We start from the raw sequence: 26,173 nt of genomic DNA, 5'->3' as shown, positions 1-26,173 counted from the left end.
TTCTTTTCGAGATTTTTGGTTGAAATTGGCTAAAATCTCGTCCTACATCAGTCTCCTCCACTTGAAAAGAACTCAACCTCGATTTCCTCTTGTATGCAGCTCGATCAATAGTAGGAATAAAACATGATAAGCCATCAACTTCAATATTCTCGAAATTAAAAGGTATCACCATGAATCCAATACCGTAGACAAGTTTAGAATAAGCATCTTGAAACTTGAACTCCTCCACTTGAAAAGGAATGGGAAATGACTTCTCCTTGGGTTGATCTTGAACACAATTAGGCATGCATGACATGGATATCGATGTGATGAATGAATTAGCTTCCTTGTCCTTAATGAGTTTCTCTTCAATCTTCAAAGTGGCATCTTCATGTTCCTTTTCACACACCTCAGGATGGTCATTCTTGATGTTCTTCATTCCAGGCTTGATTTTAATTTTATGCGACTCCCACCTAAATAAATATGTGTTGTCCTTGAAATAACCACCTTTGACGCTTTCATGCCATGGTCTTCCAAAAAGTACATTAGTGTCGTCCATGTCAATCACATGACAAGTAATCTCTTCTTTATAAAATTTTCCCATAGAGACAGGAACTTTACAAACCTCTGTTACTTGTGCATATTCATCCTCTCCAAATGGAATCTAGTATGGATCACTCAGCTTCACTGTCGGTAATTGAAAATAATCCACAACTTTGTTTGCTACAAAGTTCTCTCGTAGACCACTGTCAATTATTACAGAGCATACCTTGTCTTTGATGACACATGTAGTTCAGAAGTCGTCGTAATCCGACGTTGTGAATATCCAAAGTTCCATGTTTTTTTTTTTTTTTTTTTGGATTGATGAGGTTGTCCTAGGGCGAATCCCTTGACATGTTCCTCTTCAACGAACTTTCTTTGATAGATACTCTACGACCAACGTCGTTGAGGTTGGTGGTAGTGAACTTCTCCCTTGGATCGTAGTCTGCTAAGAAGCGGGCGATACCCGCTCTGATACCAAATGATGCGGGAAGCGTGAACACGATAGTAAGAGGCTCCGTCAAGCGTCGAAAGCCATATGAGATGAGCTAGAATCTGCTAGCAATTACGGGCACAACCGTAAGAAAAATAGAGAAACTTCTCTAATATTTGGTTTTTTATTGATAACTTGAATGAAAATTACAATCTAAGAGGTGCCTTATATAGGGCACATAGCATAAACCTAATACAACTAGAAAATATAAAGAAAAATTTATTGTAGACTAAAACTAGGAAACCTAATTAAACCTGATTAAATAAAAATCGGAAATAAAATCCTAGATACTAAAGAATATTACGTTTGGAATCTCAGTCAAGATTTTGTTCGAGAATCCCGATATATCCAAAAGAGTAATTTATGATAAATTTCATCATTAAGAAGCCTATTTGAATACCAATTTCCAATATTCAAATTATTCTTCTTAATGTGAAGACGCTTCTTTCTTTTCTAAATTTTTGGTTGAAATTGGTTAAAATCTCGTCCTACATCATTGATGGTCAGGATTGGAGCAACCAGTTTGAAGAATCATATTCAGATTACATTGGAGAGTTGGAGTTTTCTTTTGACGATGTGTACGATCATTACCTACTCCATTCTCGTGTTATCAATGATGATCAGCAAGTGACCATTGACTAGTTCTGTGCCCTGCCAATACTGTAGATGCCAATTGACTGGCTGTAGATTATAGTTTGTTGTAGATACTTTTCATGGCATTTCTTTCTTTAGCCAAAATGAGACAAATGTAACATCTTCAGTTGCAAACTTGCAATCATAAATCAATAAAGATCAAATTTGTTTTCTTAAGCATTGGTGTTACTTTTCAATTCTTATTCTTAAGCATTGGTATTATAGTGTTGTTTGTTCAGATGAATCAATGTGTGTGGTTATAAACTAATGATAGTCAGTGAAGAGGTTCAACTGTAATGACAACTATGCTTAATCATTGGCCTATCATTATCCAGTTGTCAAGATTTGCTGAATTCACAGGAATGTTGAATCCTTTGCGAGATCACAGTGTAAAACTATTCCACCTTTCAGGTTTCAGTTCTCAGGAGTACAAAGTTGCAAAGGAAAACTGGAGCACACCATTTTCTGCTGACAATAAGCTATGACTGCAATCCTTGTTTGCTAATTGGATTCTGGTGATCATGTTTGGAGGTATAAGATCATCTATCTCTTATTGTGTAAGAAAAATATTTGAGGTGGAATAATATTCTCATTGATACTAGAAGATTATATACAGACTAGGTTCTTGTACAACAAGTAAATCCCTACAAGTTAGGGATACAAGGAATATTACAATGATTTCCTAAAGATACACATAATTACAATAGTAATTACAGAATATTCTTAACACTCCCCCTCAAGTTGGAGAGTGAATATCAAGCACTCCCAACTTGCATAACAATGCTTTGAACTTGTCTTTGCCCAATGCCTTTGTGAATATATCTGCTAACTGTTGTAAAGAACCAACGTATCTGGTGCTGACTGAACCGTTCAATATCTTGTCTCGAATAAAATGACAATCCATTTCAATATGACGTGTTCTCTCATGAAAAACTGGGTTTGCGGCTATGTGTAGAGCTTCTTGATTATCACAATGCAAAATAGCAGGTCTAGAAATAGGCATATGTAAATCAGCAAACAAATATTGTAGCCAAGTGAGTTCACAACATGTACCAGCCATTGCTTTATACTCGGCCTCGGCACTAGACAATGAGACCATCTTTTGTCTTTTGGTACGCCATGAGATCAAAGAATCTCCTAAGAAAACACAATATCCAGTAGTAGACCGACGAGTAACAGGACAACCCGCCCAATCTAAATCACAAAAAGCTCTCAAATTCAAATTGCTATTGGAACTTAAAAGCAAACCTTGGCCAGGAGAGGATTTTAAATATCTGACAACTCGAAGTGCAGCAGCCATATGAGGTTGACGCGGCTCATGCATGAATCTACTAAGAACATGAACATAATAGGTAATGTCTGGTCTTGTGATTGTAAGATATATAAGCCGTCCAACCAAACGTCTATATGCAGCCGGATCCTTAAGTAGCTCACCTCTATTTGATAATTTGGCTTCTTCCATGGGAAAATCAATTGGCTTTACACCCAAAAATCCAGTGTCCTTGATAATTTCTAAAGCATACTTGCGTTGAGATATATAAATGCCCTTTTTTGAACGAGCAATCACAAGTCCAAGGAAGTATTTAAGTTCACCCAAATCTTTGATGCGAAAGTGGGTGTGAAGAAATTGTTTGAGAGCTTTAATAGAGTCAAGGTTGTTCCCAGTAATGAGGGTGTCATCAACATAAATTAATAATACTGTGAGGGAATTACCAACCTTTTGAACAGAGAGAATAGTAAACTTTTGATTGAGTGAATCCGGCAGCAAGAATTGCTTCTGTAAACTTGGCAAACCATTGACGAGAGGCTTGCTTCAAACCATATAAGGACTTGTTAAGGCGACACACATAATTCTGCCCTGTCGCCGAAGGCTTGGAGGAGGAGACATGTACAACTCTTCTTGCAAATCACCATTAAGAAAAGCATTATTAACTTCAAGTTGGTGAAGAGACCAACCTTGACAAGCAGCAATGGCAAGGAGGCAGCGGACAATAATCATCTTTGCTGTGGGTGAAAAGTATCATGATAATCAATCCCAGCAGCTTGAGTGAAGCCCTTGGCAACAAGGCGAGCTTTATACCTCTCAATAGAACCATCAGCATTATATTTAATTCGATAAACCCATCTGCAAGCAATAGGACGTTTTCCAGGAGGAAGTGGGACAAGTGTCCAAGTATTATTGGCATTGAGAGCGGCAAGTTCATCGTCCATTGCTTGCTGCCATTTACGATCAGAGGCTGCATCTGCATAAGAAGAGGGCTCCTCAGCCCTGCTGATGGAAGCAACATAAGAAAGATGGGACGATGAGTACCGTTGATAAGAGATGAAATTACAAAGCGGGTAACGCGTACCTGGTGGAGGACTTGGTGGAGGAGATGATAAATGGTGTGGTGGCAGAATCACCTGCGAGCAGACATAATCACGGAGACGAGTATTAGGAGCATGGGAACGTTGGGACCGGCGGAGCGCGGGTTCAGGCGCTTGTGCTAGCACAGGGTTAAGCACGGGTTCAGGTGCGGGTTCAAGAGTGGGGTCAAGCACCGGGTTAGGGGTAGGCATAGGCGCTTCAGGGGCCGGTTCAGTCATTGAATCGGGCTCGTGTGCGACAGAAAATGGTGGAGAGTGAGACACAGGTACATTAGAGGAAGATGATGGCTGTAAATCTGGGACTGGATTAGGTAACACGGGATCAGAAGGAGAAAAAGGAGAATGAGTTTGGGGAGGAAAATGAAAGGTATCTTCAAGGAAAAGAACATCCCTATTGGTAAAAATTTTCTTTGTTTCTAGATTGTAGAGCTTATAAGCTTTTTGGCCCATTGGATACCCAAGAAAAATGCATTTTTGAGCTCGTGGAGCAAATTTTGAAGCTGGGTGAACAGAAGTAGCAAAAGCAACACATCCAAAAACACGCATTCGAGAATAGTCAGGAGGCTTATGATAAAGAACTTCAAATTAATGGGGTTTTCTTATTCAATAAAAGTGTAGGAAGTCGATTAATTGTGTAGGCAGCGGTAAGAACACATTCCCCCCAAAAATCAATTGGCAAGTGAGATTGGAAGCGGAGGGCCCTAGCAGTTTCTAGAAGATGTCTATGTTTGCGTTCAACAACACCATTTTGTTGGGGTGTGTAAACGCAAGAATGTTGAAAAATAACCCCTTGTTCAAGAAAAAAATCCTGTAAAGAAAGAAATTCCGCCCCGTTATAAGTACGTAGTTGTTGAACATGAGTCTGAAATTGAGTTTTGACATAAGCAAAAAATTTTCGAAGCAAAGGTTGTGTTTCACTCTTATGGCGCATTAAGAAAACCCATGTAAAATGAGAAAAATCATCCACAATAGTTAAAAAATAATGAGTGCCATTGAGTGAAGGAGTTGTATGTCGTCCCCAAATATCACAATGTATAAGAGAAAAGCATCGAGAAGTTGATATTGAACTAGAAGGAAAAGGTTGGCGAGTTTGTTTAGCTAAAGGACAAATTTCACACTTACTGTTGGAATCGAAATGAAAATGAAGCGACTCATTGGCTATATATTGTAAACGGGCAGGAGAAGGATGCCCCAAACGGCGATGCCAAAGGTCGGAAGAGATGGTAAGGTGAGAAGCAAAAGGGTGTTTGGATGAGGAGATGGAAGCTAGAGCCACAAGATAATAAAGGTCTCCTCGTCGCTTACCCACACCAATTATCGTCCTCGAAGCCAAGTCCTGCAAAATACACCAAGATGGAAAAAAAGTTACCGAGCAATGTAAGTCATCTATAGTTCTTCCAACAGATAAAAGATTGACATCAAATGAAGGCACACACAGAACATCTCGAAAAAAGGCATCATTGATTTTAATTGACCCCTTCATGGAAATATGAGCCTTGGCACCACTAGGCAAAGAAACTGGTGGTAGTGAAGTATTCTTCTGACAACTTGCGAACAACTTTGGTGAGTTAATAATATGATTGGTCGCTCCACTATCGATAATCCACTTATTAGGGGCAACTGGTGACAAAGCAAACTTAGAAGCACAAGCCATGAGAAGATGATGAAAAAGATAACGCAGCAAGTGGTGCGGCGCAAATAAAATGAGAGCTAGGGTTTTTAGGCCCGCTCTGATACCATGTAAGAAAAATATTTGAGGTGGAATAATATTCTCATTGATACTAGAAGATTATATACAGACTAGGTTCTTGTACAACAAGTAAATCCCTACAAGTTAGGGATACAAGGAATATTACAATGATTTCCTAAAGATTCACATAATTACAATATTAATTATAGAATATTCTTAACATATTGATCAGTACTTGTTTCCCAGAGTTCGAGATCAAGTTCGCATGTCCTGATTAAATTTATGTTAAATTCACAGACTCAATCCATTATATATTGTCATTTCTAAACCTATATATGCGTAATGTGTTAGTATTAGCCAATTTAATTTATGATATTTTTTGTCTGTCTCTATTTGTTAAGTTAAAAACTTAAGAAGTTGTTAAATATGAATGTGAGATATATGATCTGATTCTATGTTGTTCTTCGCATGCTTTCTAGTGAACGGAAGTTTTTGTGCTTTCGTTACAAACTTTTTGGTTGATTTTAGCTTGAAAACATAGCATATATATATGTTATATAACGCTTTTCCCAGTTCAAGACAATATGAAGAGCTAAATGTGGGAAAAGTGCTGTACTCAAAGGCTCATATGATGGTAAAGAGGAAGTGTCCCCTACACCCCAGTAATCTAGCTAATGTGAGGCTTAAAGCATTGGACAGTGTTGAGGAGAATTTGAAGAGTTGAAGTCTCTTTTGAAATACGTAGAAGAGGAGGAAGCTCAAGGGAGAATTATACTGCTCTATGTTCTGAGGGAAAGGTATTCTAGATTGAATTGTGACAATCAGAAATAACATAATACTTATTTCTTTTGCTTGGATTAATAGAAAGGTCCATTTTCAAGTTTATCCCCAAACATGGTATTGTCAAATTTATTTGGAGCTCTAGTTTTGACCAAAAGGCAGAGAGAATAGTCAGAGGGGCCATACATCATTTATTCAACAAGTAGAAAAAACGGGGTCTGGTAAGAAATTGATCGGCAATATCTAATTAAGATTTCCCAAATTGATGACCTCATTGCATACAAAACTATCTAATCAAGATTTCCCAAATTGATGACCTCATTGCATACAAAACTATCTAATTAAGATTTCCCAAATTGATGACCTCATTGCATGCAAAACCTGAAGACAATGGTAATACGTCAATTAAGCTGAATCTAGCTATAAAGTCCAGCTGTTTATGTGTGGTTTCTCCACTAAAAAGCTAGTAATAAGCTGAAAGAACATCAACAATGGCAGAAGCCAAAAAGAGGTAATTCTTGGTTCTTTTGTAAAGCGACTTTCACATTTCTCATTGTGTAATAGAGGTTTATTATTCCATCAGGTATGCAGTTGTCACAGGGGCTAATAAAGGAGTTGGGTTTGGAGTAGTAAGACAGTTGGCTACAAATGGGATCATGACAGTGTTAACTGCTAGAGATGAAAAGAGGGGTCTTGAAGCTGTTGAAAAATTGAAAGAGTCTGGCCTCTCTGAGCTTGTGGTATTTCATCAGCTTGATGTGACAAACCCAGATAGTATTGCTTCCCTTGCACATTTTGTCGAAACCCAATTTGGGAAACTAGATATCTTGGTATGATAAGACCCTAATTTCTCAAACTCAGTTGTCATATGTCTATAAGACAGTCTTAAAATCTGAAGTTGATTTTTATTGCTCAGTATTTTTATTGTGATGCTCTCCATTAGAATTTAACTGGAAGTTTTTTTGTGGTTAATCAGATGAAAGGGACTGAAAAGTTCATGAAATATCGAGCATACATGCCTGAATTTGTTTTGGAAGTTGATTTAACGATAACATAGATGTAAATGGTGGATTCTGGACTTTGTAGGTAAACAATGCAGGAGTGGTTGGATGCATAATAAACCGTGAAGCTATTAGAGCAGTAGCCGGTAAGGTAAGATTCCATATACCCTATGTATCTTCTTCACAGTATATTGATGACTTTGCTTGATGCAACATTAATTTTGATAATAACTGTTGTCCTTATTTGGCTTCTAAAAGTAAATGGCCTTTAAACAGATCTATGTAGTTCACTGCCATGTACTCCCCCTTCTTCTTCTTTTTTATTTTATTTATTTATTTATTTATTTTTATTAAGAATGATCTTTACTGCGATAATGAACTAGCTTTTAGGTAATAACAGTCTCCAAATATGAATATGAGAACTGCCCCTTCAAGCTCTTACGTACACCATTGTTTGCATCACATAAATCAACAATAGCCAAGGTGGCCCAGCCTCCTGGCAATACATTGCTTGAACTAAAGTTAAAGCTCTCCTAGCCAAGCCATGAGCAATTAGATTCTTTTTCTTTCGAACATGCTAATTCCAAGACACAACCTCTAATTCCATCAGCAATTTCCTGACTTCGTCCATGTATTCCCCTTCTTACAAAAAAGAACTTGTTCCTTCAGATTCTAAGACCATTCCAGCATCTGTTATATGATACGAGCTGAAGTTGAAACTTAAGCTGCGTATTATCTATGCGTTTGATATGAATCTTTTAAATTTGGATGCAGCCGAGTTTATTATTAGAGGTTCTCAAATAAAATCTGCCATATCTAACATTGCAGTTTCAAATTTGGAAGACAAGTCGTCTTCCATTAGTAACTTTCTTCACCTTGATGCAGAAGCTTGAAGAAGTCGATTGGAGTGAACTTTCAACACCAAACTACGAGTTATCGGAAGAATGCCTGAAAACAAACTACTATGGCACGAAAGGAGTGACAGAGGCACTTTTGCCCCTACTCAAGCTGTCCGATTCACCAAGACTAGTTATTGTTTCTGCGGGTGTTGCTAAGTTATCGGTATGAACAACAAAAGCTACTTTTATTTTTCACATTCTCCTAAGAAAATCAAACTTTCTACTAGTTGTGAATAAGGTTGCTGCAAACTTGTGAATATGTAAATGCAATTATTCTTAAAAGTCAAAATCAATTTAAAGCTCTTCTGTTTTTCATGTTGTTTCAGGATTTTCCAGATGGATGGCCTAAAGATGTATTAAGTAATGCTGAGAGCCTAACAGAAAAGAGAATAGATGCAGTACTGAGTCAGTTACTAGAAGATCTCAAACAAGGTTTGGTGGAAACCAAAGGCTGGCCTCGATACTTTTCAGCCTATGCAGTCTCAAAAGCTGCCTTGAATGCATACACTAGAATTCTTGCAAAGAAATATCCAAGTTTCTACATCAATTGTGTCTGCCCTGGTTACACCAAAACAGATTTAAACTGCAAATCTGGCATCTTAACCATTGACGAAGGTGCCGAAAGCATTGTCAGGCTGGCGCTGCTCCCCAATGGCAGTCCTACTGGCCAGTTCTTTATCCGGAAGGAACTGTCACCATTTTAAGCATATAAGTTTATAGAGGCCCTTTCTGCTTTCATGAATAATGATCCTACTTATGATCATTTACAAACTATTTGGGTTATCCAGTTTTATGAGACTACTTGAAAATTGAGATATATAGGTTGAGGTTGAGAGACTTACGTTTTTGGACTTTGTCTTTGTAGTTTGTTCCTGCCTTTCAATTCTTCCCTTATTGTTGGAGTCATTGTGTAATATGTGTTGAGATTAAGATTTGGATAAAATATAATAAATCATCGCATACCAAAAGGTCTTTCAGATTTCTTTACTTTGGAGTTTCTAGAGAAAGCGAAAAACATATGCTAAACTTGAAATGCAATCCGGCATTTAGAATGGAAAATCAAGAAAAGTGGACTAGATCTAAAAGAACTTGCTGCCTAACCAAAGTTTTATCAATTAATCTTGAAAAGCCTGAACTATAAGTAACCAGCTGATGCCAACTTGTCTAACCAAGTTGCGCAGATAGATTGAAGCATTCATAAGTAACCTCTTATATATAACAGGATTCTGAAGCCAGTATTTATGAGACAACATAGTAGATACACGTTTGACCACATTCATCTTTCAAATATACAACTTTTGTTAGAACTCCAGATAATCACAGTATCGCTAGAGCCTGGTTCCATGCATAACAATTGCTCCATTTGCACCAGGAAGGCTCAAAATGTGGCCATTTACATCAATGCTCAAAGCCTTTAAACTGGTAATCCTGCAGTGAGACAGAGTTTTCAGCAAAGAAAATCGACCTCTGTGCGTGTCATTGATAGTTTTATAGATATTATTACCTAAGGCCTTGGCGTTAACAATGCTTGGACTGGCAGCTGGTGGTGGAGCATTCTCATTCAGGAATGGTTCTACCCGTTTCGCATCAGACCAAACTGGATATCCTTTGAAAAAAATTAGAAAAATGTTTAAGGAAGAGAGAAATCGAGAGAGATTGAAGAGAGAAATTGTATATCATTATTGAGAATAGGAGCCCTATATATAGGGATTACAAAGTACATATTCTAATGTTATAAGGAATACTAATCCGAGTAAGATTAGGAATTCTAGAACCTTCTCTTCTATTACTGCTCCTAGTTTGATTTGGCACACACTACAAGAGAAAACGAAAAATGTGACGAATGAAATTCCTCACAAAAAGTCTAAATTCCTCATTGATAATCATCAGTGAGGAAATTGAGTCGTCGCAAATTTTCCTCGCTTAAACCCCCTCACTGATAACGTGTTTAAGGAAGAGAGAAATCAAGAGAGATTGAAGAGAGAAATTGTATATCATTATTGAGAATAGGAGCCCTATATATAGGGATTACAAAGTACATATTCTAATGTTATAAGGAATACTAATCCGAGTAAGATTAGGAATTCTAGAACCTTCTCTTCTATTACTGCTCCTAGTTTGATTTGGCACACACTACAAGAGAAAACGAAAAATGTGACGAATGAAATTCCTCACAAAAAGTCTAAATTCCTCATTGATAATCATCAGTGAGGAAATTGAGTCGTCGCAAATTTTCCTCGCTTAAACCCCCTCACTGATAACGTGTTTAAGGAAGAGAGAAATCAAGAGAGATTGAAGAGAGAAATTGTATATCATTATTGAGAATAGGAGCCCTATATATAGGGTTACAAAGTACATATTCTAATGTTACAAGGAATACTAATCCGAGTAGGATTAGGAATTCTAGAACCTTCTCTCCTATTACTACTCCTAGTTTGATTAGGCACACAAGACTTGATTTTCCTTCAACAAAAAAAACCCAAAAAATGAAGCTCCTATTGGAAAAACTCATTCCTATATTTTCTTTTAATCTACACTCATTCACATAATTAAACATTCCTTATAGGTTTTAAGTCTAATTATGATTTTTCACCTTTTTTTAGTTTGACTATTTTACCCTTCTGATTGAATAGGTAAAATATTCCTCAAATATAGCTGTTTGTTTAAGGAAAACTGAAATTGAGAGAGAATTGAGTCGTGCTTTCATTGATAATAGGGGTCTCTTTATATAGAGGATTACAAGACATAGAATCAGAGTTGTACAAGGAAAGATAATCATACAATTAATCGGATATCTATGAATATCTCTAATTCAAAACCCTATTACAACTAGGTCAAGTAACCTAGAGTTTAAGCCAAACACATTCTGGATTTACTTTAACACTCCCCCTTGTGTCGCCCAAACGTGGTGTTCCTCTCGTTGCCTCATTAAAAACATTTCTGAGTAACAAAAACCATGTGGGACAAAAATAACCTTGGTCGAAGGGGGAAAAGAGCACAACACACCATTCACGTTTCGAGACCATACATGTAGACATCTCCCCCTGATGTCTGCATCTCCCCCTGATGACAATGGTCATGGGAGTTCGGATAACTTCCACAAACGATGCTACCAACATGTTTCTCGAAAGTGGAATTTAGGCAATGACTTAGTGAGCAAGTTTGCCATACTTTCCTCAAATCAAACCTAGTTCACTTTGATCTTGAGGAGAGTTTGTTGTTGCTGATTATGCTTGGTGTTGTCGCTCTTGATGTAGCCTTGCTTCATTTGTTTAAAACAAGCAGCATTATCCTAAATGCTTGTAGGCTTATCTGTGGTAGACTTCAAACCACAATTATTCGAACATGTGTAACTATGGATCCAATCCATATAGATTCACGAACCACTTCGTGAAGAGCAATAATCTCTGCATTGTTCGAAGATATAGCGACTAGGGTCTATTCTGTAGACTTTCAAGATATCGCGGTCTTACCCATGGTGATCGAACACTTAACCAGTTTGGGAATAACTTTTGTGTGGGTCAGAGAGATACCCAATATCAGCGAAACCTTCCAAAACACATGTTGTTTTGGGATGGGGATAAAGGACGCAAGCCAATGTTGGCGGCATTCTTGGTGTGTGATGGGTCTGAATCCATCGTCTCTCTGTAGGGATAGAATAAGCCCATATCAATCGTACATCTCAAGTACCGAAAGATATCTTTTACACCAATCCAATGGCGTCACATTGGTGCAGAGCTATACCTTAGCTAACAAGTTCACTGGAAATGAGATGTCCGGTCTTGTGCATTGAGCTAAGTACAATAATGCGCCTATTGTACTTAAGTAGGACACTTTTGCCTCTAGCACATCTTCGTCATCATCCTTCGAACAAAAAGGATCCTTTTCAGGATCAAGACTACGGACAATCATGAGGGTGCTTGAAGGCTTGACCTTGTCAAAATGCCTAAGCGTCTATCAACACGATGCTTAAGTTCCAAACTGAGATATAATCGTGTTCTCCCAAAATCCTTCATCTCAAACTCAGATTTCAAGTGTTCAGCGGTTTCCCTTAACTCTTTAAGAGCTTCCAATGAAGATCATGTCTAACATGAAACGCGATAGAATCCGAAACTTATTATGGAAACGCGCGGGCATATCCCTTCCCATTCAAGTAGTCACTTTAGTGAGCGTTTCAATCTTATTGCAAACGCGCTCCGTGGTCTAGAGCCACTTGACTTGGGTAAATGAAGTCCACCATGAATCTTCATGAATATTCCGTATCTAGATCCCCATAGAGATACGTAGTGACCACATTTGTAAGCTGCATGTTCAGTTATTCAGAAACTACCAAACTGACAGGGTAGTGGAGTGCAATGACATCCATTACGAGAGAATATGTCTCATCGTAGTCGATTCCAGGGCGTTTTATGAGAAGCCTTGTGCCATAAAGCGAGATTACCATCTCTTTTTCTCAACACGCTTTTCTAACGAAGACCCATTAGTCAACAGGTTTTATGTTAGGAGGTGCTGGCATCACTGGCTCGAAAACCTTCCTCTTCGTTAGAGAATTCAACTTAACCTGGATCGCATCTTTCCATTTAGGCCAAATTTCTCTATGTTGGCATTCATTCATCAATGAAGCGTGGTTTGATATCATCGGACTCAACAAACTCATGGGCAACGAAATGCGCGATTGCATCATCAATTATGATGGAGTTTCTATCTCACATCTCATATACACTAGTGTAATTTTCATAGAGCTCTATATTCTCAGGAATATGTTCTTACGTTGAGGCGTCCCCCAACGATAACCATAATCCGGAAGATACTCATGAGACGGATTTTGAGTGTCGATGATCCAAGGATTGAGTTGTGCCAAAGTATCCTTCGAACCCACGGGCCTCCCACGCATCCTAGCTAGGGCCATGGCCTGTAACGCCAGAGTGCCACTCTTTTTGGCATTGGTGCCATGCCTTCCTCCGTGTAGGGTGGCGCTACGTCCTCTCGTAGGGACGTCGTTCCTTGCAGGCATGTTTGTAGAATATTTGTGTGATCTTGTCACTTTAACGGGGATCGAGATGAGACATAGTGGGGACGGCCACGACAATTCCTGTCGTTCCTGCTGAACATTCGTGTTCTTATCTCCCCTTAACGACGGGAAGACTATCTCATCAAAGTGACATCAGCAAATAGCGACAAGGAGATCGCCTAGCAAGGGCATTAAGTGGCAGACGATTGTTGGAATCTCAAATCCAACATAATTGCCCATTCGTTTGCAAGGACCCATCATAGAGCGCTGTGGCGGCGCAATTGGCACATAAATGGCACACTCAAATATGCGTAAGTACGATACTTGTACTCAATCACTAGCTGTAACGCAGAGATACATTGAGTGGCGATAAGTCGTAGATGAATTAGCATAGCTGCATGCGATATTGCATCACCCCAAGCGGATCTAAGGAGATTGGTGCGCATTACTAATATCCGGACTACCATCGTAGTCATTTCCGTGAGACCATTTGGGTGTGTTCATGGGAATATGATGTCCAACATCAGTCCCAATGCAATAACCATCGAAAGTCTTCGATGTAAACTCTCTAGTATCGCCTAGTCCAATTGACGGAATAGGATGATCCGAGGAGTGAGCCCGTTGTTATATGATATGCACTGGTCACGTGTTGAGCTCGTTGTTATATGATATGTGCTAGGAGTGTAATATACGCAACATTACAAGTGGACAATGGCACAACACGTGACCAGCGTGTTTGCGTGTCAACCAACATCATGAGATATTTAACTGTCCGCAGGTTGGTTGAATCAGTCCACAAAATCCCCATGGATTCTATGTAAGAACAGAACGAGTGTTTTCATATCCTTTGCATAGGACGGTCTCAGTCCTAATTTCCCCAAGGAACGGGCTTTGTAAAACGAGCGAGAGGCCTTAGAATCAACCAATGAGGATTTTGGTTGGGCCTAAGCATCTGAAACATTATTTGAAGCAAAGTTGATGATTGCAACATCACCTGGGGTGTCATCACCATGATGTACGCTATCCATGGCGTCATGGATAAGGACTATGCCAGCCTTAGGCTGGTGGTGGACGGCGGCGGCGGACGGCGGCGGCGGTCACACTTAGTCCAGAAATCAACTTTTGATTCATGCTTCGTTTCGCTCGAAGGAAAGGATGTCCATGTAAAGTCTTTAGTAGACGGATCATCATATCATGACCAGGATGACCTATCCTGTCGTGACAAAGCCAATATGTGTCTAAATCCAAGAGATCTTCTCTCATGACTTTATTGGATTTAATAGCTCGAATAGTGACATAGAGTCCACTAGAGAGACACATAAACTTCTCTAAGATATGCCTTTGTTCGCAATCATTAGAGGTATTGCAAAGGAACTTATTTCAGTTCTCTACATGCGTTTTCGCATGGAATCTGTTGGATATTCATAGGTGTGATTTGCCCTAGGAGCGTAGAGAGTTTCTGTGACAGTAATCAAGGTGCCATTTGGCAAGGGGAACTTGGGCTATTCCATGTTCTTGAACTAATACTGATGGCTCAGCCATCGTAGTCACAAAGAAATATGCTCATAATCAAAATGGAGTCATGAAAAGAACTCGAAATTTTATTCATAATCCAACGGAGTTACATCATTGTCTCTTTGACCAAAGAAAATCTAATCTAAAATGCTAGCTAATGCAAAACAAAGGTAGTCGGTGGAGCAAGGCTCGCTTATGTACCACTAATCTCAGAACCTACCTAGACATCACACTTACTTTGGGTGAGCCTACTTTGAAGAAAGACTAAACCATTGGCATCTACTACAAAGTATATGGCAATTGCCTATTACATCTCTTGGAAAAATAAAGACTTAAACAGAATTGGCGATCTATTGATCCCAGCCAGATTCGTAGTCTTCAACACTTTACTCTAGATCATCTTCTTGGTCTTCTTGTTCCACATAGTGAGCTTCTCTTGCTTCACAATATGTTTTGTAGGCGGTGACAATTTCTTCACGAGCTCTACAAATGTGTGCCCAATGACCTGATACTCCTTATCGAGAACATACATCTTTGTGCTCAGACTCCATTGATTGAGGCGCTTTGAAAGCGTCATTTAGATGACTCTTAGTGTTGGTGGCGCCACCAACATGGCCAGAGGCGTTGTCTCCCTCTCTTTCCACGTTGACATCTTCGGTTCCATGTTCGCCTAATTTGGCGGTTACCTTCCCAAGTAGAGCAATTATATGGACCAAAACATCTAGAAGTATCCCTAAGATTAGAGTTTCGCTCTTGGCGCCCTCTCTTAGGGCTAGTTTGGGATTGTTCTGACTTAAAAAAAAACTGTTGCTGCTGTGTTGTGAGAATAATCAGCTGTGAATTAAAACAGTTTCGTGTTCGGTTCCATGTTCACCTAATTTGGCGATTACCTTCCCAAGTAGAGAAATTATATGGACCATAACATCTAGAAGTATCCCTAAGATTAGAGTTTCGCTCTTGGCGCCCTCTCTTAGGGCTAGTTTGGGATTGCTGTGACTTAAAAAAAAACTATTGCTGCTGTGTTGTGAGAATAATCAGCTGTGAATTAAAACAGTTTCGTGTTTGGTAAATAATATCTTTAAAAGTGCTGTCAGTACATAAAACAACTGCAGAGCGTGTTTTGATCCACAACAGCTTCTAAAAGCAACCTCTGGGCTGCTTCTAAAATCTGTTGCCAGTGACCTATAACTTTCAATTAAAGCTGCTTTTTATTTATTTACCAAACACAATAAAATCTAAAATTTTGAACAAAAACTGATTTTTTTTAAAGTGAAGCAATCCCAAACGGGGCCTTAGGGGCGCGACTATAATTGGATTCTGGAATATGCTCTGTTTCCACGGATCTCGAATTATAGTTCTTCACAAGGATGTTGTCATGTTTTTCAGCGACATTCATAGCTCCAATAAGCTCATGAGACCTTGTGATCCGTCCTGCAGTAACATCGATTCGATAGTTCTTACCAACCATCAATGCAGAGATGGGGAAGGTAGAGAGAGTCTTCTCAATCAACATCGCATCTGTGATCTCTTTACCACAGAATTCCATTAAGAATTTAATGCAAAGTGCTTCCGAGTTGTAGTCAAGAACTGACTTGAAATCACATAAGCGGAGGCTATGCCATCTGACTTCTAGGTCAGGAAGCAGGGAGTCACGGGCGTTGCCAAATCTTTCTTCGAGTGAGACCCACAGCCTTCTAGGGTCTTCTTCATTCATACACTCGTACTGGAGCGAATCATCTATATGACGAGTCATTAGGATGATGGCTTTCACCTTATTTGCCTCTAAGGCTACTCTATTGGCTTCCAAAGCTTGAGCTTGCTCAACAATTAACACTTCCTGGCTAGGCTTGAGATTCGTATCCAGGATTCTATCGACTTTGAGATGCTGGCGGACATCACGAACCCACCTATGATATCCCGAGCTAGTTGTTTTTAATGGAGCAAAGTCCAATTTGTTCAGGTTACTCATCCTGAAAGAGAACAAGAAAAAGGGTTAGTTTTGGAGCGGAAAAAGCTACCACAAAAACGTATATAAAATTTCTGAGCGTAATCACTCCCAAGAAATTCAATTCCAAGAGGTATTGGATTAGATCGAAACAATGACGTAAGTGGTCGATCATAAATTCTCTACAAACTCTAAGTTTGGAGATCTTAGCAAGCTTCAAGCTTGGAGTGAGCACGAATCCCCACAGTTCGGCTTAATTAGGTCTCCCCTATGATGAAGAAAGGGGGGGGGTAGAAGAAGGGAGTTCGCAAGTCCCTGAGAAAAAGAAAAGAAATTGAATAAAAACTCAAAAAACGGGAACTTTTAGTAAAAAATACCTCGAAATAGGTCGCCGGAAAAGTGCCCGAAAAAGTGGCTGGAAAAGTCGCCTGAAAGTTGACCGGAAACGGTCAACTGATGTTGACCGGAGTTGACTAGCGTTGACCAGTGCTGATGTGGCGCTGGGGTCCGTTGCTGACGTGGCAGTGGGGTTCGGCTGCTGACATGGAGGTGGGGTCCTTGCTGATGTGGCGGGTAGGGTCCGGATGCTGACGTGGTAGTGGGTTTGGCTGATGACGTGGCAGTGGGGTCCGGTTGCTAACGTGACAATGGGTCCCTGTGCTGTCGTGGATGATGACGTGTCAAGGGATGCTGATGTCTGCGGGCTTCTGGGCTTGGGTTAGTGGGCCTCTAGGCCGAGAGCTTTCTTCTTCTGGGCTCCTGACGTTAGGCTCGGTGGTGCTGCAGGTGCAAGGACTGGCAGATGGCAGACCGGCTAGGGATATCAGAGGTTTTGCTGGCCGATTTTGAATGTTTTTGGCCGGTTCCGGTGATCTTTTTCCCGGTTCCGAGATTCTCGGATAGGGTTTCAGTTCCTGACAGAAGATGACGGTGTTGATGGAAAAAGGGCGAACCGGGCAGGAGATCTTCGGATTCTTCTTGGGACCGGTTCGGTGTTTTTCTGGCCGGTTCTGGGGGTGGCACCGCAGGTTCTGGGCTTCTGGAGTTGAGAGCTTCAAGGTGGGCGGCAAAGGTTTCTGGGATTTGAAGGCTACCAATTTAGGGTTTCAGGGTTAGGGCTTCGTGCTGATAACGTGTTTAAGGAAAACTGAAATTGGGAGAGAATTGAGTCGTGCTTTCATTGATAATAGGGGTCTCTTTATATAGAGGATTATAAGACATAGAATCAGAGTTGTACAAGGAAAGATAATCGTACAATAATTAATCGGATATCTATGAATATCTCCAAGAATATCTCTAATTCAAAAACCCTATTACAACTAGGTCAAGTAACCTAGAGTTTGGGCCAAACACATATTCTGGATTTACTTGAACACCGTTGACTTTTTAGTAGAATATTCATTTCACCTCATTTAATGGAAATGAAATAGAATAATCCAACACACTTGTCATTGACTTTCACTTGCTAATTTTGGTATTTCTAGATGAACCATAGGTATAACTATATAATTTTTCCTATCATACAAGTGTTAAATATCATGTGAGTTTTAACATAAGTAAATGATTTAGGTACCTATTATTTAGGAGTTCACAATTTGTACCTATCAATCAGGGAATAACTTAGGTAGAATGAACCATAGGTAAAATTGCATAATTTTGTCTATCATTCAGGTGTTAAACATCGTGTGGGTTTTAACATAAGCAAATGATTTAGGTACCTATCATTCAGGGAGTTCATAATTTGTACATAAATCATTCAGAGAATGACTTAGGCACCTATAATTCAGGGTAAAGCTATGGTATGTTAACATTTCTCATATATCAACTATTTTTACCATTTTAAGGACTCATGTTACCACTTTGAGGACTAATATTACTATTTTGAGTAGGGCTGGGCACGGTCCCAGACCGGCACTGCTTTTACAGGGATCGGGACCGGAACCGGCAAAGCTAAACCCGGATCGGACTTGCAAATGCAGAGAACGGGGACCGGCCTAAACCCAGACCGACACAAAACAGGCCGGTTCATCCGGGCTTTCGGTTCCTCCTCCTCCTGCTTCTTATTCTTCTTCTTCCTCCTCCTCCTCCTCTGAAAAAACCCACCATTAACAAAGACTCAACCTTTACATCACACCCAACACCCAAAGACTCGACCTTTACGCAGTTTCCTCACCTCACGATGTGCCCAATCACCCAACCCCGTCATTCTCAGCCACCGCACCCATCTCCTCGTCTCACTCGCAGCCACCACCGCCTTCTCCCTCCTCCTCTTCCTTCTTGTCTGCTTCCTCAAAATCACCCGCAAAAGCACCCTCAAAATCACCCGAATAGGACAGAGAGAGAGGAGACCATGTCTGATTTTCTGAAGGATATGGTTAATGATTAAGAGAATAAGAGGCTGCTACTGCTCTCTACAACGGGAGATGGAGAAAAAATAGGAGAGAGAAAGAAAGAGAGGGGACAGACAAAGAGAGAGGGAGGGAGGGAGAGAAAAAAAAATACTAAAATAGCACTCATGATTGAGTGCTGTCACCAACTTGGGATTAATTAAAACGTGGGGGCATAAAAAGATGTAAAATGGTATCCAAAGCCCACTTGTGGTTATTCTCAAAACAAAAAAAAGCCCACTTGTTGTAGTGTTCGGGTTTTTCGGTCCAAGAGTTCAGCGGAAGTCAGGAACCAGGACCGGACCGGCAACTCTACATATGAGACCGAACCGGACCGAAAACAGTAATTTTCAGTGTAAAACCCGACCTGGACCGTCCGGGCCGGATCGGTTCCTTCCGGTTTTTCGGTCTTTCGGTCATTTGTGCCCACCCCTAATTTTGAGGACTCATGTGGTAAACTAAGAAAATTTACCACTTTAAGGACTCATGTTACCACTTTGAGGACTAATATTACTATTTTGAGGACTCATGTGGTAACTAAGAAAATTTACCACTTTAAGGACTCATGTTACCACTTTGAGGACTAATATTACTATTTTGAGGACTCATTTGACCACTTTTAAGGCAATTGTATGCATGTCATACGTTAACACATTGTAGAATTTTCCTATAATTCAAGCTTTTGAATGTGGAGATTACATAACCTCCAACCCTAGATATTGATTTCAATTGCTGGAATTAAGAGTTGATTAATTCTTAGCGATGTCTTTGTGCAGCCTTTTCAAGAGTTGCATCTACAGAAAGTTTGGGGATGGTGGCAACTTTAGTAATTCTTAACAACAATGAGTTTTAATAATTATCCTATTTAATAGGTTTTTTTTTTTAGATAAACCTAATTAATAGGTTTGGGTGTATATTAAAACAATCTTATAGAATGGGTTTAATCTAAAAGGTGTGTGTGAATTTGATGCCAAAGCATAAATTGTTGTCAGTACCCTAAACCATAGCATTGTAATTGTTGTCAGTACTTTGGTGCCAAAGTGTATTCTTTTCAACCCATATTTAAATTATGTAAGCTATTTCAGATGATCTTAATCTTGATATTCTTTTTTACATTCTCCAATAGTCATATTAGTGACGTACCAGGACATTAAGAGCAGCCAATGTTGCCATTCCTTCTCGAGTCCACTACATAAACAAGTAAGGGAACATCGGGACACAGTTACTTTCAGTATACTAAGCTTGATGAAAAGAAAGAAAATAAGTCTTGATCTCTTAACCATCCAAACTTTCAACAATGCAAATCCATAATACCTTGGAGGCAGAAGCAATGTGAGGTACCACGATGGCATTCTTCAGGTCGGCAAGCCCAGGTTTCATGTAAGGCTCAGGTTTCATGTAAGGCTCATCCTGATACAACACCATTGGTGAACCAATCAGATGTTAGAGACGGTGTCTGCAATAATAACGGAATTCAACCGAGAACGTGGGTTGAAATGCTCAAAGACGTCAAAGACCAACTCGAAACATGGGATTTTGTTTCAAATGCTCCACAAGAGCAACCTCATCAACCACAGGCCCTTTGCTACAGTTAACAAGGACTGCTTCCTGTACACTTATATTACATATAACTATTCACGTAGATACATATAACTATTCACGTGTGTGTATATTCACATATATTGCATATTCCTGTACACATATATTGCATATAACTATTCACATGAGAGTTAGAAATAAAAAAAATAATAAAAAAAGAAGTTCAAACTTCACCTTCTTCATCGTTGCTAATTAATCTTTCTTTGTTGATCAGATGATAAGCGGTTTTATCGAGAATTGGGTGAAGGCTTATCTAGTATGAGAATCAGTAACCACAAATTAAACACCCCATAAAAAGAGACCAAAAAATTGAAAAACAAAGGGATGGGGTTGAGAGAGATATTGTGTGTGCGCCATACCACATCTGCTTCTCGGAGCACCTCATCCATGTTTGCTGCTCTTTTCCAAGTCACAGGGCTTTCGCCATTGGCTTGTAGGAGCTGACCATAAGCTGGAACAGGAAATAGTGGGACCATGATTTATGCAATAAACTGACTGGGACATGCCTGTAACAAACTTTTCTAGTCGCGTAGCCAGTTACAGATCATAGTAAATTAGGTTCATCTTGAAACCTTCAACCTGTTGAGATCAACACAGATTTTAGTCCCATGAGCATACTTAATAAAGCACACTGATATGGAAAGAATCAGTCAATAGGATCATTAGTGAGAACTTGTAAAGAATCAGGAAAAGAAAGGAAACAACGACCCAAATGGTGGACCATGTAAGTAAAGAAGTGCAAAAAAGAGTTAAGAATAGTACGTGCTGTGATTGGAACTGAATGTAGTGTGCATTTGATTTAGTAGATTTATCCATCACACAGTCGAAATTATATAAGTCATTTGTCCAAGCATTAAGTTCAACAATGAATAGAATTGTAGTTGATGATCGCACGTTAAATGCAGTGGAGCATATGGATAGGTACCAATAGTTACCTAAATCTTCTTATGACTCTCAGTTATGTGGTAGCACAATACCAACAAAGTATCTCTAGATTAAGAATTAGCATCAAATACTTCCGACTTCACGGTCCTGTTAATAGGTCAGTGTATGCTAATCGCTAGACTAACATAAATATCATGCAACCAGGATCATATCTATCTAGCCAGAGCTTCAAGATGTTGGACCAAGGAAATTACCATCTGTTGGCGTGAGTCATACTTACCTTATTTATGTAGATATTCTGTAATATTATGTGATCTGTAATATATGTAGTATTATTAGATTTACTACTTGCTTTAGGAGTAGTACTTGTCTTAATAGACAGAATTGTAATTTGTATATAATTCCTTCTTGTAAGGTGAATGATATATCAAAAAGTAATTCAGCCAAAATTGTCTCTTGTTTCTTGTTATATTTTGACTTGGTATCAAAGCAGAGATTTGATCCTGGACTCTGACTCATTGTCCTTTGATCCTTGACTCTTGTTCTTTGTGCTTGGATTTGTTCGTTGTCCTTTGATCATTTCATCACCGTTGCCTTCTTATATTTCCAAGTACTTTGTTGTTTTTCCTTCCGCTGCATATTCACCATGGTGAAAGCTCCTTCTTCCCCCGTGTTCTCCTCAAGTCTGACTTATAACTACTGCAAGAATCCAGGCCACATCAAAGCAAACTGTTACAGGTTGGTTGGTTTTCCAGCAGGCTACTTTGATAGGCCACGACCTCAGGACAACAAACCTAAGGGAAAGGCTGCTGGTCGTCTTGTTCAAGACCAAGATTACTATGCGGTGACAAAATTAGATCACACCAACTTTGCTGGTAAGGATACCGCATCCGTAAGTTGCGGTGGTAATGGTAAGATTGGAGTTGCTTTAAAAATTTATGGCTTTACTGGTGGCAATACTTGGATAATTGATTCTGGAGCATCTGACCATATGACCTATGATCGTAGTTTCTTCCTTTTTCTCAATCCACCCTCTATTTCCTCTGTTGTCAATGTCAATGGTGATTCTTTTCCTGTTTTAGGAATAAGGTCTGTTCGTCTCACCCCTTCTTTGACACTACATGATGTTCTTTATGTCCCTGATCTCTCTCATCATCTTATATCTGTGCCTCAGCTTAATACTTAGTCTCGGTGTTCTGTAACATTTTTTCCTTTGTATGTGATTTTTCAGGACCTCCTCACCAGGGAAATAATCGGCAAGGGTTATCTGAGGGGTCGACTATTCCATCTGGATTGCATGTTTGCCGGAATGAAGCCGGAGAAGGCAGTCCAAGCAGCTTTGATTTCGACTAGGGTTACTAATCAAATTGAAGAGTTATGGCTATGGCATCAGAGATTGGGACATCCTTCCTTTAGTGTCATGAAGAAATCTATGCCATCCTTGTTTCTGGGCATTGATGAGTCTACGTTGCATTGTGAGTCATGTGTCTTAGCTAAAAGTCATCGTACTAGTTATCCTTTAAGTACTACTAGGAGTTCTTTTCCTTTTGAGCTTATTCATTCTGATGTCTGGGGACCTTCCCGTGAGTCAACCTTGTCTGGCAAACATTGGTTTGTTTTGTTTATTGATGATTATACCCGTCTTACTTGGGTCGCTTTGTTGAAACACAAATATGAAGTCTTCTCTGCTTTCCAAGAATTTTTTGCTCTTGTTCAAAATCAATTTGGAGCCAATATTAATTAAAGTCTTTCGTTCTGATAATGGGGGGGAGTTTGTCAATTCTTAGTTTCACCAATTCTTTCATTCTCATGGGATTATTCATCAAACTACTTGCCCTCAAACCCCTGAACAAAATGGGGTCTCAGAAAGAAAGAATCGTCATGTTCTTGACATAGCTCGGTCTCTTCTATTTAGTGCTCATATGCCTAAGTATCTTTGGGGAGATGCAATTCTTACTGCTTGTCATCTCATCAATAGGCTACCTTCCTCTGTTCTCAATGGTCAAACCCCCTATGCTGCCCTTTCAAATCATGTGTCTGTCCCTTCGTTTTCTAATCTCCCTGCTCGTGTCTTTGGGTGTGTTGTGTTCGTCCATGTTCCTAAGAATCAACGGTCCAAACTCGATGCCAGGGCATTAAAGTGTGTATTTGTGGGCTATGGTGTTCATCAGAAGGGCTACAAGTGTTTTCATCCTCCTACACAGAAAGTTTTTGTTACCATGGACGTAACCTTTTATGAGGATGCATATTATTTTTCTCCCATCAATCCTTCACTTCAGGGGGAGAAACACACTTTTTTGGAAGAGAAGTCTTGCGGGATTAAAATTCAGCCCATTGAAGCCAATGACACTCCTGCAGAAACAGAAAAGGCAATTGCCGAACAGAGCAATGTGAGTTCCAAAACAGAAAAGGCAATTGCTAAATCGTCTACCCTTCACCATGCAACTGCCGAACAGAGCATTGCGAATTCCGAAACAGAAAAGGTAATTGCTGAATCGTCTACCCTTCGCCATGCAACTGCCGAACAGAGCATTGCGAGTTCCGAAACAGAAGAGACAATTGCCGAATCGTCTACCCTCCAAGAAGGCCAAGCTCCTCCACCCCTCTTAGATACAGATAACCCTTGTCAACCAATCCCTGAGGAGCGTCCCAATCTTGAGGTTAGTGGTGTTTCTTCTAACTCTGATAATTGTGATAGTGTGTATGTTTTGCCTCCTAGGTCCACCCGTGGTAAACCAACTCGTCAATATGAGCCAAGTTTAGATGTTAAGTCTAAGTATGCCATAGCTAACTTTTTATCCACCCACCGGTTATCCAAATCCCATGCTTCTTTTGTGAATCAAATATCCTCTGTATGTGTTCCCAGTAAAGTGCAGGATGCTCTCAAGGATCCCAAATGGTCTCAAGCGATGAATGAAGAGATGGAGGCATTGGAGAAGAATAATACTTGGGAGTTGGTGCCACCTCCACAAGGAAAGAGAGTTGTTGGATGTAGATGAGTGTTTACTATCAAACACAATGCAGATGGTTCAGTGAACAGGTATAAGGCAAGACTTGTTGCAAAGGGATATGCTCAAACATATGGCGTGGATTATGAGGAGACCTTTGCTCCAGTAGCAAAGATTAATACTGTTCGAGTGTTGATGTCTCTAGCAGCTAATCTAGATTGGCCTTTGCAACAGTTTGATGTAAAGAATGCCTTTCTTCATGGAGAGCTATCTGAAGAAGTCTATATGGATCTACCACCAGGATATGAGGCAAGCACAAGAGGTAGATTTGTGTGTAAGTTAAATAAGTCCTTGTATGGACTCAAACAATCACCACGAGCTTGGTTTGGAAGATTCTCTCAAGCTATGCATCGGTTTGGGTACAAGCAGAGCAACTCTGACCTTACATTGTTTCTGAAACGCAGTGAAGGTAAATTAACTGCCTTGATTATTTATGTTGATGATATGATAATTACTGGTGATAATTCAGAGGAGGTTGAAAGATTAAAAGATCTGCTTGCATCAGAATTTGAGATGAAAGATCTTGGTTCTCTTAAATATTTTTTGGGGATTGAGGTCGCCAGGGGGAGTTCAGGAATTTTCTTGTGCCAGAGAAAATATTAGCTTGATTTGTTGACAGAGACAGGAATGCTAGGGTGTAGACCTGCTGATACTCCTATTGAGCAGAATCATAAACTGGCTGAGTACCCTAATCAAACTCTTACAGAGAAAGCTTGCTATCAAAGATTAGTTGGCAGATTAATTTATCTCTCACATACTCGGCCAGACATTGCATATGCAGTTAGTGTTGTGAGTCAATTCATGCATAATCCAAGTGAAACTCATATGGAAGCTGTGATTCGTATTCTGAGGTATTTAAAGTCTGCGCCTGGAAAAGGCTTGATGTTTTCAAAGCATAATCATCTGGATGTTAGTGGTTATACAGATGCAGATTGGGCAGGTTGTGTTACAGATAGAAAATCCACTTCTGGCTACTTCACTTTTGTAGGTGGTAATCTTGTTACTTGGAGAAGTAAGAAACAAAAGGTTGTGGCAAGGTCAAGTGCTGAAGCAGAGTATAGAGGTATGGCTCATGGAGTTTGTGAATTACTTTGGTTGAGAAATTTACTTCGTGATTTGGGATTTAAACCCAAACGAGCCATGGATTTGTATTGTGATAATAAGGCAGCGGTGGATATTGCTCACAACCCAGTTCAACATGATAGAACTAAGCATGTTGAGGTTGACAGACATTTCATTAAAGAGAAGCTTGATGCTAAGCTTATCTCTTTTCCGTTTGTCCACTCAGAAGAACAGTTAGCTGATGTTCTCACGAAAGCAGTATCGAGCAAGGCATTTCATGACTCACTTGGCAAGTTGGGCATTCGTGATCTGTATGCGCCAACTTGAGGGGGAGTGTTGGCGTGAGTCATACTTACCTTATTTATGTAGATATTCTGTA

General features: G+C 39.7%; 2 protein-coding genes and 2 long non-coding RNA genes across 5 annotated transcripts; 1 reads left to right on the top strand and 3 right to left on the bottom strand.

Annotated features, from left to right (window-relative positions):
- Positions 1-2,381: 2,381 nt before the first annotated feature.
- Positions 2,382-3,644, bottom strand: LOC133744455 (uncharacterized mitochondrial protein AtMg00810-like). Its single transcript, XM_062172559.1, has 2 exons — positions 3,538-3,644; positions 2,382-3,456 (listed from the first exon to the last, which is right to left on the bottom strand). Exons 1-2 carry the CDS (start codon positions 3,642-3,644, stop codon positions 2,382-2,384), a joined length of 1,182 nt encoding a protein of 393 aa, XP_062028543.1.
- Positions 3,645-6,838: 3,194 nt separating this feature from the next.
- LOC133745628 ((+)-neomenthol dehydrogenase-like) lies at positions 6,839-9,365 on the top strand. 2 transcript variants are annotated; one of them, XM_062173738.1, is made up of 5 exons: positions 6,839-6,993; positions 7,066-7,312; positions 7,569-7,634; positions 8,372-8,545; positions 8,709-9,365. In XM_062173738.1, exons 1-5 carry the CDS (start codon positions 6,974-6,976, stop codon positions 9,084-9,086), a joined length of 885 nt encoding a protein of 294 aa, XP_062029722.1. In that variant the 5' UTR covers positions 6,839-6,973; the 3' UTR covers positions 9,087-9,365. The 2 variants fall into 2 exon arrangements, with proteins under 2 accessions (XP_062029722.1, XP_062029721.1); XM_062173737.1 differs by having other exon boundaries at positions 8,369-8,545.
- A 201-nt stretch (positions 9,366-9,566) lies between these two features.
- LOC133745636 (uncharacterized) lies at positions 9,567-20,631 on the bottom strand. The gene is made up of 4 exons (XR_009863688.1): positions 20,555-20,631; positions 20,384-20,428; positions 9,887-9,988; positions 9,567-9,810 (listed from the first exon to the last, which is right to left on the bottom strand). It is a non-coding gene; the product is annotated as an uncharacterized LOC133745636 (long non-coding RNA).
- A 121-nt stretch (positions 20,632-20,752) lies between these two features.
- Positions 20,753-21,298, bottom strand: LOC133745634 (uncharacterized). Its single transcript, XR_009863686.1, has 3 exons — positions 21,199-21,298; positions 21,014-21,092; positions 20,753-20,848 (listed from the first exon to the last, which is right to left on the bottom strand). It is a non-coding gene; the product is annotated as an uncharacterized LOC133745634 (long non-coding RNA).
- Positions 21,299-26,173: the final 4,875 nt, after the last annotated feature.

Source organism: Rosa rugosa, chromosome 4 (genome assembly GCF_958449725.1).
Source record: "Rosa rugosa chromosome 4, drRosRugo1.1, whole genome shotgun sequence".
Lineage (NCBI taxonomy): Eukaryota > Viridiplantae > Streptophyta > Magnoliopsida > Rosales > Rosaceae > Rosa > Rosa rugosa.
The sequence above is the reverse complement of the archived record's forward strand: the minus strand, read 5'-3'. Positions and strand labels throughout refer to the sequence as shown.